Raw genomic sequence first — 16,076 nt, forward strand, 5'->3', positions numbered from 1 at the left:
GTATTAGAGAAAAAAACCTCCCCTTCCTCTTATTTTACACACACACTTAACGGAGAACTTTTAGTCATATGTGTGCGGGTGTGTGTGAGTGTGTGTATGTGTTGTTGTGTGGGAGAAAAAGTGTCTCTCTGCTCGTAAAAGTTACTCTAGGTATTTCACAAGAAAAAGGAAAAATAACAAATCTGGGAGAGTGAAAATATAAAGGGGAACTGGGAGGTGGGTGCTAGACTGAGACACGCTCCGACACAACAGCCTAGAGGCCAGGGCGTATATATACATACACAGAGAAGTGGGTAACACAATTCTCTCTCAGTAATCTGGTGGGAGTCAGGACACGCACAGGACAAGCAGACAGCCAGAGGCCGTCATATACTAGGCCTCATTATTCAATATGGCCTAAAACACATGCATATAGTTATGTATATGTATGTTTAAAACATTCTTTATTCTTGTTACAAAGCTGTCCACCGTCCAAATTTAGTTTTTTGTGTGATACTGAAAAAGGACTTTTTGTGACCTTATCGAAAAACAGTGATTAAAGCAAACCTGAAATTAATTTGTGTTAATGACATTTGATAATTGAGCAATTATATGGATTGTAAAGAAAACTAAATGAAATTGATGTTTACTATTTGTGTGTAAATGTCTGTAGGAGAATTGTCTGCCTGCTTCAACGGGTAAGTTTTATGAGTCATAACAATTTTTAGGTATTATATAATATATAATACAACCAATTAATTTTTATACTTTAAAATACTTTAATGTGTAATATAGCACCTTTTAAAAGTAAAGCTCTTCTATAATTAGGGTCAACCCGTACGTGCGAAACGGATAGCTCTTATCTTTGATTTGTTTATTTGTTCTATTGATTTAGATATCATTTCTTGGACAGCTAGTTACTAATAAAGAAGAGTATCAACTTAATAATATAATCGTTACCAGAAAAACCTTTCAAAAAAGTTAAAATGTTTAAGCATTAGTCAAGTTTTAAAAAAAGAAGTATGTCATTAAACAGTATTTATTTAATATTGCGATTAATTTAGATAAAATTTTGTTCGTTTGTCCTACAGTATAATTCTATAGCTGCGCTTAATGGATGTTGTCATTCTTGTTAATGGAGAGGATAATATCTATTACATTTTTACATCTTTCCATTCTCCCTCATTCAAATTAACAGCTACCAAAGTTATAAATTCTTACATAAAATTTATTAGGAAAATTAATTTACTGTCATTGACTTATCTGTGAGTTATATTGCTAACAGATTGAACGAAAATAAAAAGGAAAGAAAAAACATAAAGGAATGGACTAAATCTACTCTATCGCCTGTTTATAGGCGAAAGCATATACCGCATTTTTCGTTACTGGTATGAAAGTTATACATAGATAGATTTTTTTGTTTCTATAAAATTAATTAGGTAAATTTGCGACATCGCATAAATCCAAATGTTTATTGCAGATATTTCTTGAAGGTCCTTGACTCTAAAAATTTCACAGACAAAGAATAGGTTGTGAAATATAAATTTTTAAAAGCGAAGCTTTTCTATAATTAGGGTAGGTCAGTCCGTAGGCCGTAACGGATAGTTTTTTATCGATAATTCGGGCATGTTAGAATTGTCTTATCGATTTTAAACTTTGCATTATGATTCCTGTAGTAGTTAGGTACGATTTAGAAAGCGTAGCAACTCTATAATCGTTACCAGAATGTCCGTACGTCAATTTAAACATGTTGTTTTTTAACTTTTTAAAAACAAATTTTTATGTGATAAAATCATCTGATTGATGTGATTTTTGTAGTAATGATTTCTATTACACTAAGGTACAATATTATGAGCGAAGCATCTTTATAATCAAGTCCTAAAAATGTCAGTATGTCCTTTATTTAAGAAATTTTGCTACAAATTTAAGTTTAATTTTGTCAAAACTTATATATTATTATTTTGTATATTCAGTTCTGGCACTCTACAAGAGTTAATTTTTGTCTGTCATACCGTTTCAGAGTTTCGCTATTATTGATTTGTCATCTTTGTTAAATAATAATAATCGCGGAGATTTATATAGAGCAGGTACAATTGCGTCCAATAGCAGCAAAGCAAAAGCTGAATTTGCGGGCATTTTATATTTATTTAATAACGAACAAGCAAAAAGATTATCACTTGAACATGATAACATATAGACGTGGTAAGAGACAATCAGCGCCTGGACAAAAAGCACATTTCTTTTAAGATTAAAGTTTCATTCTATTCATTTTAAAGTTGTAAAAATCAAAAGTTCTGGTATAGTCCCTATCGTAACAACACCCCTTAAGGGGCGTTTCGTCGTATTTTCACAGTAAGTTTTCTACTATTTCTAGCCCCTGTGGGGCCAATGGCCTAACCCTGCAGGACAATCACCTAATCTAACCTAAAATAACATATCAAAAGCTACTGTAAAAATACGATCGAACGCCCCTTAAGAGGCGTTGTACGAAAGGGACCATTACCAATAATTCTTTTTTACCTTATCTTCTAAGAGGTCTTTTTGTGTTACTTTCTTATTATTTGTAAGGTCCTTAAGATCCCTAAAACATAACATGGATTGAGTAGTAATATATATGTGTCTGTTTAAATTATTTTTTGTGCATCTTGGCGGGTTTTCATATTTATTTGTTTTTTTGTCAGGGCTCGGCAGCAGCACGTCAGCCGTGACTAAGCCTTACATTTAAACCTATTTGGATTCTTTTGAAGAAAAAAATTAAAAGAGGGATTGTCATTTTTGGGTCAAGTTTAGACTTTCATCTGAATATCAAAATGTTCATTTCCCTGAGAATTACATTCGACAGCCGAGCCCATTTATTTGCTGTAAGGATCAGAAAATTATTTTATACACTCTGTGAGGTTTGTACGTTTGTAGACGAGAGGACAGTAATTTTTATCTTCATTTTAAGAAGCCATAAGTTTTCACTAAAACCGATTTTCTTATTTTATTTTTTTCAACCGAAAATTTTAACAGTAGATTTTTAATTTTGCATTTGTTTTTGGCTGTTTTCTTTAATTTCTAAATATTTCGGCACAGGCCTAAACATGGGGAGTTGAAGGGCATATCTTTAGGGAGGGACGAACTATAAAACCGAAAAAAATTTAACATACTTCCTACCCATTCCAAAAAAATAGTAATGGGAGGTGAGTGTACAACTTTGTGCCTACTTTTAAATGCATTCTTTGTTCAGGCTGACAAGAGTAAACTGCAGAAAGGGTGAATTTGAGCGGGTGGCCAGTGCCGGGATGCCAAATAGTGAGGATCTGACCGCCATGCTCCAGGACAACAGATGCTGTTTCTGCCTCAACCTGAGACAAGGTGTCATCATAATTGGAGTTCTAAACTTTTTCTTCTATCTTTTGGGGTTAGCCTGGTAAGTCAAAACTAAATTTGTAATTCTTTCTATCCGTCTACAAAGTACGCTGTAGTTGGTCTATAAGTCAAGGTCAAGCTTTTAAGATTATCGGAAAAATTTTTGGCTTAGGCTTCCCTCTATAAGCGCCTAACCCATTACACAACGCTTCGCTCCGGTTAAAGACACTAGACTTGGCGTCTATACTGCCATAGGATCCCCTACAATAAGGCAAGTCTACTCAGTCAAGCAACCAACCCTCTATTTCTTACCGTTCTCCAGTAAGCGCCATATTAAATTAGGAAATTGCTTTTTATTCTAAATAATACATTTATTCTTTTTGCGTTTTATTAGCTTGTCAATTGGACTTAAATATTTGTGTTAATAATATTATTATTTTCTCTCGCCTAAAGCGCAAAATTTTATTTTATTGGTTGTAGTTTACTTTATAGTTGTATGAATGTGTTTTATTTATTTATCACTTTGCTGAAGGTCAAGGTATTTTGTCTATATGCAAACAGTTTCCATTATGAGGACAAGGGAAATTAAATATATAACAAGCTAAAACATGTTGGTTCTACTAGGGATAATGGAATAGGCGATGGACGATGAATCACTATATCCCATAAATAATTATTATTTTCTATTACTTTTTGTTGAATTTCTTTTCCCGTTTTAAACGTGCAACTGTAAGTAGGAAGTGCAGAATTCAAACTTTAAACTTTTAAAGTAATTTTTCAAAACAAAAAAGGGCTAAGCTACGTGAAATAGCTAATTATTTTTTTTTTATAAAACATGGCCGGGTTTGAAATGTGTTTTAAACCCGTGGCGCACACAGCAATTCATTAGTGGTTGTGTCGTATAAAAGACATGGCAATCTATTGTTACATCACCACTATTGGGGGGTGTCGACTACCCATCCTACACTCCCCTTCTGCACGCTTATGTAATCTAAAGTGGTGGGAAAACAACGAAACATTTAGGTTATTTGCTTATATTTAAGCAATCTTGTTTAAAATTTTATAATTTAATATACAAACGATTTATACCTGTGATGTTAATCCTATTATATAAAGTAGTAAGCGTTTTTTGTCTGTCCCGAAGGATCTCGCTAACCGCTGAACCGATATTTTCTCCTTTACAGTGAAGCTTCTTACAGGTCCTGGGAAGGGTTTAAACTATTTTTGGGGAGGGTGTCTTCACCCCCCTCCCCCCCAAAAAATATTTTTTTTACTCTTTTGAAACTCAAATTTAAAATGGGATGAGGTCGACTTTTCCCCCTCCTACCTTAAGTACCCCTAGAGGCTTCTAGGGGCGTAGCCACTAGTAACTTTATATTTTAGGTATATAGGAAAGGTTGGGTTCGACAGTGACTTTGATATAGAAGTGTCAAATATTGATATCTCTGTCTTTGTTCTAATCTTCATTCAGGTTAGTAATAATTCTTTAAAAATTATAATGATAAGATTACAATCCTTACCTACACCCATAGACGTCCAAGGTGGGGGGGGTAATGGGGCGATTACCCCCCCCCCCCCCCATTTAAAATTTACCCCTACCCTGGGGGTGCGGTAGGCACCACCAACCATTTAGAAGGGGGTATTTACCCCCCCCCCCCCCAAACAATTTTGGGTGGGTAAATATCCCCCCAAAAATAAAATAAAAATAATAAAAAAAAAATTTGCGCGCTTCGCGCGCATTTTTAATACTATATATTTAACTAGCGGCTTCGCCCCTAGCCTCTAGGGGCTTCGCCCTATATAGTTATGGGAAGTCAACCCTTCTTAATAGAAATATTCAAAAAAATATTCTTTGTTTAATTACGCTGTGGTAAAATTAAACCCAGGTTGTGCGCTTTATGCACAAAAATTTTATTTTGTACAAATTAAACCCAGGTTGTTTGCCGTATACACAAAAATTTCAATTCGTAAAAATTAAACCTAGGTTGTTCGCATACACAAAAGTTAAAATTGAAAAAAAATATTTTTTTTTTTTTTGTCGGGGGGGGGTGGATTCATTGGGGCTTCGCCCCATGTTGCAGTGGGGTTCCCTCACCCCAATTACTGGTTTTTGTTTACAAAAATTTTAAAAAATTAAAAATTTTGGAAGTGGGGATTTTTCTTATTTTTGGGGGGGTTGGAGTGTCCCACCCCCCAAGAAAATAGCTTAAAACCACCAAAGGACCAGTAGGTATATTCCCAGAAGGGTAGAGCCCAATTTGATCAGCAGTTACTGAGATTTTACAAAAAATGTAAAAAAAAAATTTGGGGGGGTTGGTTTTTTTTTATTTTTGGGGGGGTTAGGGGTGTCCCACCCCCCAAGAAAATAGCCTAAAACCACCACAGGACCAGTAGGTATATTCCCTGAAGAGTAGAATCCAATCGGTTCAGTGGTTACTGAGATCTTAAGGGACAGACAGACAGACGGACAGATGGTCAGACGGACAGACGGACAGACATCAAGCTACTTTGTATTATAGATAAAATTTAAATTACCCCCCCCCAAAAAAAAATTTTACCCCGGGGGTAACTTTTACATAAGTCCAATACATTGTGTAATGATAAATTTTAGTAGCAAAGCTACTACATGAGTGTTTGTGTCTTCTGTAGTGCAGTTAATGCCATTTCCTCCACTCCCCTATTATTTTACTTTCCCGAAATTCCTCTTATTTTTTCTCATCTTCTCTGTCTTTTTTTGTTTGTTTATTAACTCCTTTTAGTGCGACATATAAATATTTATCCAATAAGTATTTATGTGTGACTCCATATGTACACAATGCCGCAATTTTTAATGTTCCACAATTTTCAAAGTGACGCAACTTTTTATGTTCTAAATGACAGAAATCCATGACCCAGTTGCTAACTTTCATCTAAATATTGGTATTTGCTGACTGAAAGTATACTTACATAAAAGTAAGAGGATGTCTGTATGTCTGTACTGAAGGATCCCGTTAACCAATGAACGTAGGGGGACAAAGTGACTCAAAAATCAGCCATGTGACGTAATAAAAATGAGGGGTCATCCATCTATTTATAGCTGATTTTTTATTCACTTTGTCCCCCTACCAATTAACCAATATGGTTCTACTTTAAAATGTACCTTCTCATAGGTCCTGGGAAAGTTTATACTATTTTGGAAAGGGTACTTGTAGTATTTAAAATAGCTTTTCGATGACGTGGCATTAAATAAGATAGGTAATGAACAATTACAAAAAAGTTTATTCAAAAAGATTAACACCTTCATAAAAAAAAGGGTTTCCACGACAAACGCAGGAGTCCCAAACGTCGGAGTGGACAAACGCAGGAGTCCCAAACGTCGGAGTGGACAAACGCAGGAGTGTTGAAATATTAATTTAAGTAAGTATTTCTATACAGGTTAGGTTAGGTTAAGATGTGAATATACAAATAAGCCCCCAGGGGTTTAAAATAGGTTAGGTTAGGTTAAGGGTCCACTCCTGCGATTGTCCACTCCGACGTTTTGGACTCTTGCGTTTGTCCTAAGACCAAAGAAAGGTATATCAATGACTGTAATTAAAGAATATGTCTTTAGAGACAAATTGATACTTCTTACCGTGGAAGCTCGATATTGGTCATTATTCTGGCATTTGAATTTATTTAAGGAAGGGGTAGGTTAATCCTCCCAAGAGAATTTGTTCCGGAAAAGTTACCTTCCCTCCAAAAGAAAACTAAAATTGTAACTGTGTGGAAGGGGGAGGGGGGGGGGGGGTGGAATCTACAAGCATAAAACTGTTTTTTTTTTGTAATATATATTCTATACAAAAATATTTAAACATTAATGTATAAAAGAGATTACGTTATTTCTTGCCAAATCAGCTAAAGAAAACCTCTGGTTCTTATGTACATTTATCAATATTATCAACATATTTAATCTCATATGTTCATGCATTATTTATAATAATTTTGGTATTAGGATTAACATAAAAACACCGTCTTTCGCGTAAATTTAAACATCTTATATTTTTTGTTTAAAGTACAAAGATGACAACATCTATAAAACGGGGCTTGCAATTCAATTAAAGCGAACGAAGTTTTATTATATTGCTATGTCTAAAGTAGAAAATATAGTAATAAAAAATTTAGTTGTAATGTAAACTAGCGGCTACGCCTCTAGGGGCACTTGAGATGGGAGTTGAATCCCAAAACATATTTTTTAAAATTTAGATTTTATAAAAATTGCAGTTGGAGGGGTGCGACTCCCCCACCCTTACAACCACATTTTAAAAAGAAAAAATTTCGGTTATCTTTTTGGCATGCCTAAAAATTAAAAACTTTTCTACACTGATATGCTGTTATGAAGCTCTTTATAGTGCCTAAAAAAGGGGGATAAATTCAAAAACTTTTGGGCCGAAGTATCCCGAATATTAGAATAGTCTATAATTCTTATACGTATGACGTTATTCGAGATTTTTAGGCCAAAAGTTTTTTAATCTATACCCTTTTTATAGGCACTATAATGAGCTTCCGCTGATATGTTTAGGCCATGATTGTAGAAAATCTTTTCTTTTAATAAGCTTATTAATCTTAATACAAATCTAAGATTTTTATCTTATTATGAGTTATACATATTGTAAGAACATATACAATAATCTTCAGAGAATTATAATCCGCTATGTGAACTACAACAAACGACAAGGATTTAACCCCTTACAGTCGGGCCCCTTGCCGCACCTTAATCAGTCGGGGGGGGGGGGGGGCGTTCAACGCCCCCCCATGTTATCTCAGTTCCTATTAGAGCTAGAGGGCTAAAAAATTTTGTGTAAGTCCCCTGTGTTATGATGAATTTCCGACCTTAAGTAAGTCAAGGTCAATTTTCGCTCCCTTCACCCTTTTATTTAACAACCTTTGTTTTTAGATCCTTTTTTACTTAAAAATTTCAAACGGCTGTAATTTTTTTATTTTTGAAGCTAGTATAAAAATTTTTTTGCAGAAAATGTTAATCTTTATTTAAATTTTATATTTCAAATATCAAAATATAAATTTCAGCGGCCGGAGCTGTACTTGGCAGCTGCCAGCCGCCACAGTCGGCGGTCGGCGGGAAAACGGCGGGGGATCTTTATGAAATTTTAATACGTTATGTAGACATGTAAGAAAAGCTTAAGTTTAAAATTTGAAGTCTCTAAGTCAAAAATTGCGGCCACAGGAGCCATTTAAAGATTTCTGGAGACCTGGAGGATCAGGACCTGCAGGATCATACCTGGAACCTGAAATTGACTTGAACACCTGTATTTAATATGAGGATGTACTACTAGAGAATATTTTAGTATTTTGGTAAGATAAAATGCTTTTTTTAAGTCAAAAAAATATTTTTGCTCTTTACCTGGATGACCCTGCCAGGTTTGCTGGCATCCTGTGCCCGCCAGGATGGAGATATTCAAAAAATTCCAACTCTCGGTTATGTGTCATACCCAAACTTAAAAAGTCACGCAGTTTGGGCTCTTTATCTTTCACACACAGAAAATGAGATAGAAACATAAGGAAAAAGGATAAGAGGATGAATACTCACCCCTTTTTCATGGTAAAATACTACTTCCCCATCCCTAAATTTAGAAGCAGACGAAAATCAAAAACCGCCCAGGGCTTTTTGTAAGTCAATCATAAATAATAATGTGAATAAAAAGAAAAGCGATATTTAGCAAACAGCCGTGGGCGGTCAGAATCAGCTGAATGTTCATTATGAAAAAAAATTCCCTCTTTTTAGAAATAGAAGGATTCATCTTTCATGAACAAATTTTTTTAAATAAAAATAAATTTCTATGTAATTTTTAATTAAAACATTAAAACGAAAATATCTAATCTAATATTCTTGCCCTAAATATGGAAATAGTAAAAAGTAAAAAAATATTTTTTAAAATAATTTTTAATCCTCCCATTTGAAAAGTAGTGGAATAGCAATAAATTTTAGCGCGGCAACAGCGCTAAGTAGGCCTCTAGGCCCACTGCCTATTTTCGTCTTCTAGTTGCTTCGATTCCTCTCTTTTATTTTTTTCTCTATGGATAGAAACAAGGATGACAACATCCATAAGTAGCGAAGCACAAAAAATCGTAGATGGGAATACGTACAGGTAGATTTAAAAGGTTTTTACTAAAATCAAGAATAGATTTATTGGATAAAATAAATATGAAACCTTGTTTTATTTTGTATGATGACGATGGTCAAAGTAAATTATATTAAAGATGCTCATAACAATGGGAAACATTATTTTGATACTGATATCCCATAAAAGTTTGAAAATTGGATCAAAATAAACAAAGATCTTGGGAAATATGTAAAACATATAAAGATAGCCAAAAACCTGATAAAAGGCAGCCTGGCCGCCATAGTTGTTTTCTTAAAACGACAAAAAATTTAATTTTTAAATCCTTAAAAACTTAAAAAATTTGGAAAACCGGACCATATATACTGAAGATATGGAAAAAAGTGTTAAATATATTTATAAATAGCCTAAAACCTGCCAAAAAGGCAGTCTGGCCGTCATGGTTATTTCCTTTAAAGACGGGAAATTTAATTTTGATATCTACAACTGAAAAAAATTTGAAAATCGGACTATAAACACTGAAGATATGGAGAAAAATGTTAAAAATATAAAAAAACAGCCTAAAACCTGCTGAAAAGGCAGTCTGGCCGTCATGGTTGTCTTCTTTAAAAGACGGGAAATTTAATTTTGATATCTATAACTGAAAAAATTTTGAAAATCGGACCATACACTGAAGATATGGAGAAAAATATGAAAAATATAAAAATAGCCTAAAACCTGCTAAAAAGGCAGTCTGGCCTTCATGATTGTTTCTTTAAACGACAGGAAATTTAATTTTGATATCTGTAACTGAAAAAATTTTGAAAATCGGACCATAAACACTGAAGATATGGAGAAAAATGTGAAAAATATAAAAATAGCCTAAAACCTGCTAAAAATCGGTCCGACCGCAAATGATGTTTTATAGTCAATTGTGCTCCTTAATAATGGGAATGTTGCCAAAAAATTTCAGCATTCTATCTTTTATAGGAGCTGAGTAAATCCCATTTCCCCCATAGCGTTACGGACGGACTGACTGACTGACTGACTGACGGACGGACGGAATTATAGAGTAGCTTCGCTACTAAAAACCGGATGGGGGGCGTTCAACGCCCCCCCCCCCCCCGACCGTTAAGGGTTAAAGATATGTTAATGAAAGATAATTTAATCATAATCTTACCCCCACTTTAAAAACAAACAAAAAATTAGTTTGAAATTTTACTATAGATATATCTGTGGACGGTTAAAAACAACTTAGGGCCCAAATATCAAATCAACCCTTTTACTGCACGATCTTTGTCTAAAAGACCTAACTGTGCATGGTTATGAGTTACGGGTAAAGACATTTCTACTAGTCTTACTATTGGTAATGATATCAGGCATCTCACATATCAAGAGTAGCCACAAATTTTAACGTCTCTAGTTATAACAATAATTGGGTCGAGATTTGAGCTACATATTACGGTACATTCGCGGGTCTCAAAAGATACTTTTCTTAGTTTAAAATTTACATTATTTAACATTGATATTTTTTAGTTGATAACAAATTTGTTGTTGGTTGTGGCGGCTGTCAAGAAAATTCCTCACCACACCTTCCCTTGGCTGTGCTGTAATGCTGTTGTCATAGCTCTTATACTTGTAAGTTAATATACAGTATTTTTTAGTGTTTGCCGCCCATATATCTTAACGAATTATAAAATGTCCTCGCTCTCTGTACATTTCCACATCAGAAAATAAAAAAAAATACATCAATTAAAGCAGAGATTTTTGAAGTCAAACATTCTTACATAACCTTTATAAAAAGTATTGAAATTGTGTAAGAAATATATCATTTCACCCTAAAAAAAAACAAAAGCATTTTCCTTAAAAAGATACTTTTTTCTCGGCCACTTTTTCAAAACTTTAGCTCTAATAATCTCCAATGTTAATGGATGTAAAAACTATTTCTTTTATCTTCTGATGTGCAAATGTATAGTGAACTAGGACACATGCATCTTTTAATAGTTCATTAAGAAATATAGGCTGCAAACACTAAAAAATACTTTTTTTGTGGGTCGAGCTGTACATTATTAACGGTTATAGATTACCTTACTTAGTAAATTACCACGTTAGGGCGAGGTTCTCCTTCTATTTCAAGACATCATCTAGAGAACCAAAGGGATATTCTAATATAGGATATTAGGTTAAATAACATTCAACAGACAATCAATCCTTTGATTGGATGACCTTTTTCTAAAAGTTCTAATTGTGCATGGTAATGAGTTGCGCCTGTTTACGGGCCAATTCCTCCAACTATCACTAATGGCATAACGCAACAAACATAAAAGCAGTAAGAACCATTTTAACGTCTCTAGTATGAAGCATTGCGGCGGTGTGATCACGGGTATTATTCAAAGTTGCTAACAAACTTCTTTTATCTGTCTGTTTGACCGAAACCTTTTGCTGTAATGTTTGTATGATTAAATTAATGATCAAAAATATTTTTACATGGTTTCTGATATACGTCAATGGCAGATTTTTAATACATTGTACAATTTTATTCGAATTCCACTGTGCAGAAAGGAAAATATGAAGTCGGGAGAAGGGTTATTTAGCTTTTTATTAAACAAAACACACAAATAGAAAAACTATTTGAGATGTATTTGAAGAGTTCTAAAAAATTATATTCTTTCTATTTAAGGTAATAATATTCATGCTTGTGTTCCTGGGAGCCTCCCGGAACGACCTGACCTACAAGGAGTATGTGAGCTACCTGACCTCCTTGTCCGGGCTGGCGGGTATTCACATGTTCTCCTGTATTGTCGTCTTTCAGTTCCGGTCTAATCTTATCACTGAGTTGAGAAATCCTTCCATTATCAGATCATCAGGTAAACTTTTGTTCTTTGCCAGTAAGACTTAATTGATATACGTCATCTAAAAAAGGATTGAACAAACAGGGGAAATAGGACCACCCATTTACTTCAAAGTCCCCAAAGTTTTCTGAATTGTAACATTTCCCTAAAATTTAAGGGGGTGTGGCTATTTTAACTTGACACTGTTCTTAGCTGTATTATGGGGGTGTATCAAGGAGTGTAGACCCCCTTTATAAGGACTGCTTATTTGAAAATCATGCTGGCTGAATGTAGCCTAAGCCGTGTTTCCCTCTGAGAAAATAGTGCAACTGCTTTGTATCTGCAGATAAATTTGAGTGATTTATCTGTTTATAAACCTATTTTGTTGACAATATCATAATGATTTACTAAAAAATATTTTCAGGAGATGACAACCTAATTCTTCCAATGACCGTAGCTCCGTCTCCCCCCGCATACGAGGACACAGCCCCCAAAGCTCCCATGCTAAAATGTCTGTATGAGGATCCTCCCCCAGGTTATGAGGATGCAATCCTGATGCCTCCTGTCCAGGCCAATGCCCCGCCCCCAGACTCACCTGTCCCACATCTCAGGAAGAAATCCTTAACTCCCTATGTCTAGATTTTTTAATGTGATTATAAATATGTAGTGAGTGATAAATCATTTTTAATTTTAATTTATTTTTTTTTCTACACTAATATTTGGTTAGATATCTCTTAAACTCATTTTTAAAGACTTTTCAAAGTAAATTAATAATTTTTATGTATAATTTATTGAAAAATAGTAATACATAGATTTGCTAAAAAAATATCTTTTTTACATGTAATTTGTTGCTTTTGTTAACATTATTTAAATTCAATATTTTTATATGCTTTTCAAATTTATAGTAAATTTTTACTTAATGTTTAAGTAATTTTAAAGTCTAAAATACCATATTATATCCCTGTTATCTCAATCAAAAAAAAAATAATAATTTTGATTTTAAATGTTTTAAAAAATATAAGTTTTTAACCTTTAATATAATATATTATTCTATTTAAAAATATATACCTAAAATAGTTCAAAACCTTTGCACAATTTTAATTGTTTCATGATATGTATATCAATGTTATCATTTCAAAAATATTATCAGTGTTTGCAATACTTTAGATATAAATTATTTATTTTAAAATATTTTTAATTAATATATAAAATTTTTTTGTATATTATTTTTAGGGTTGATATTTGTTTTTTTTTAAAGAACCTATAAAACCAGTGAAATAAGCAGTAGTTACAAATAATTACAAAATCAATAATTATCAATGTTGCTTTTGAACCCGGTTAATTACTAAAAATCATGAAAACTAATGATATTCAATTAAATAAGTTGTCTTGTTTCTTGTGAATAAAAAACTCTTTGTACCCCTCGTCTGAACTCAAGTTAGGAAAAAAACACTACCCAAATAATAAGGAGAAAACACTATAACAAAGAGTTTGCAAGTGTTTAAATTTTAAGTTTTAATAGTACTGGGAATAGACAAATTTTTTTTAAATATTTTTGAAAAGTTAAAATCTTTAAGATATTTATATAAAAAAAAACTAAGTTTCCCGAGATTGGGTTCTTAAATATAACCTATATTAATAATATATCTAATATATGAACATGTATGTCTATTGTTAACTAATAACATAAATATTTAACTATTTGTTGTGAAAATATTAAATACTTTTATGTGGCTTGCTAAAGTTGTTATTAACCATTGTAAAATGTTGTGAAACATAAGAGTATATTTATAAATTTTAGATCATTATTGTTAAGCTTTAATACTAATAATTTATTTAAATATCATCTATTCATTTTCATACAGATTTGTTTGGGGTTGCAGAATTTTAATTTATTATCAATTTTAAAGCGTTATTTTCAAACATTGAAAAATATTTAATTTTTTTCTCTCTTTACATTATCAATGCATTCTTCAAACATATTGATTACAAAAAAAAAAAATTCAATGCCAAATAATTTTGTTGATCCTTTGTTTTCTTGTAGGGGCGTGTGCAGGATTTTACCCCCTTATATCTAAAACTGGTTATGCATGGGTATTAAATGGGCATTAAATTTTTTTTTCAAATGGGTTTTCGCTCAGCCTTGTGCCAATTTGTGTTAACTAGATTATATGGTTGTATTATTGTACAATTATATGTACAGAGTGATTCAAAATAAACTCATTATAATTGCACTCTTAGAACAATTAGTTCAGAAGTAAATAAGTTATTTGAAATAATTTCTTACTTTTCGCGCCACTAATTTCAGTACTGCTACATGTTCATTAAAAATACCTGAAATAAAGGTAAAAGTAGGTTGCGGATAAAATCCGTAAAGGTTGTGTGTTTTAAGTTAAAAACAGTAGTAGAACAATAAAAAATTATGTTAAATTTTTTTTAAATTTTGTCTATAGTTCTTTTCAATAAGAAATACACATATTTAGTGAATATTATCGTTTTACTACTATTTTAAGCCTTAAAACACACACCTTTACGGATTTTACCCGCAACCTACTTTTTTCCCTTTAATGCAATTTAACATAGAACAAGGACTTATTATTTCTCTATATTCCTTATGATTTTCTCAGAAAACCAGGAAAGCCAGATGCATTGAATCACCATGTACTATCCTCTTTCTCCCCCTCCCTGCCGACCACTTTTGCACGCCCCTAACATATGTTCTTATTAATTTTTTACAGTAAATCCTAAATTACATTCTGAACAAAAAAATATAGTACCTTTTAGTTTATATTGCAATAGTTGGAATCATATAAAAATTTTACTATCTTCCTTTAAAGACATGCAAATTGCCTGTCCTATACTAGCATATAAAACATTTAGTGTATTAAAGTGGACAGGTAAAACTGTTTTAATATGATTCTAACTATTGTTTCTTACAGCTAAAACCAAACTAAAAGTTATACAAAGATATTTATTATGTAGCTAATTTTAATGTTTTTTATATATATTGTATTTGATATATACTCTATAATAAAAATGTTATCAAGAATATGCAATTTTATCTTATTAATTTAAAATGATTTATAGTTATTATCCCAGTATTTTTAAACACACAGTTAAATACATGTACTCTAGAAACAAACATTTAACCATGGCTAATCTTTAAACCAATTGAAACTTCAACAAATTATGTTATAGCTTTATTTATAATATTTATAGTAAAGCGTATAAAACAAGAATTTATTACAAAAACCCGTCCGGTTAGTTAATAGTAACTGTTTCAAAGCAACCGATTGAATTTAAATTTGTAGCAGCTGAGTCCTTAAACTTAAATTAAAATTTCTATTAGTATACACAAAATGACATATAGGTAATGGTATACGAAATCTATGTTATCAAAACTGTACCTGTTTAAAGGCTTGGTAGCTGTATTTATTAAAAATATTGTAAAAACCACACCCATAAAATAATCCTTAACTGGGCCGCATTATTCTTGAAATTCTACAGCCGCAACTCAGGCGCCAAATTTTAGTTAATACGTATACATTTTTTCGGGAACCTTCCCAAGATAACACTTCCCTCAATATTATGCCGTTCATGAGATCTTAGTAGAAATATATTAATACCTACAGAAAGACAGACATTATTTCAGGTCAAACTGTTAATTATATCTTTGCGGGCATGCAGACAGAGAGACATCCTTACTAAAGTAAAAAGGATCTTTAAAATTAGAACAAGTAGGAAATCTAAATCTTTATTCTTTATATTAATTTATTACATTCAAAGAAAACTATATATATAATAATTATTAGAGATTTGTCATAGTCACCTAAATTTTAAA

General features: G+C 32.5%; 1 protein-coding gene across 1 annotated transcript; it reads left to right on the forward strand.

The window, feature by feature from the left end:
- The first annotated feature begins 230 nt into the window (after positions 1–230).
- Positions 231–15,284, forward strand: LOC145318102 (uncharacterized). The gene is made up of 6 exons (XM_080159451.1): positions 231–677; positions 3,209–3,391; positions 4,714–4,801; positions 10,941–11,042; positions 12,085–12,271; positions 12,660–15,284. Exons 1-6 carry the CDS (start codon positions 643–645, stop codon positions 12,872–12,874), a joined length of 810 nt encoding a protein of 269 aa, XP_080015577.1. The 5' UTR covers positions 231–642; the 3' UTR covers positions 12,875–15,284.
- The last annotated feature ends 792 nt before the right edge of the window (positions 15,285–16,076 follow it).

Source organism: Acartia tonsa, chromosome 4 (assembly GCF_053477335.1).
Source record: "Acartia tonsa isolate MP-2025a chromosome 4, ASM5347733v1, whole genome shotgun sequence".
NCBI classification, from domain to species: domain Eukaryota; kingdom Metazoa; phylum Arthropoda; class Copepoda; order Calanoida; family Acartiidae; genus Acartia; species Acartia tonsa.

What these genes read in the sequence shown, in the direction of transcription:
- LOC145318102 (XM_080159451.1), top strand. Translation starts at nt 643, where the DNA reads ATGTCTGTAGGAGAATTGTCTGCCTGCTTCAACGG. An exon ending in TTGTCTGCCTGCTTCAACGG is followed by an intron (nt 678 to 3,208) that starts GTAAGTTTTATG and finishes TTCTTTGTTCAG; the next exon opens with GCTGACAAGAGTAAACTGCA. An exon ending in TTCCATTATCAGATCATCAG is followed by an intron (nt 12,272 to 12,659) that starts GTAAACTTTTGT and finishes AAATATTTTCAG; the next exon opens with GAGATGACAACCTAATTCTT.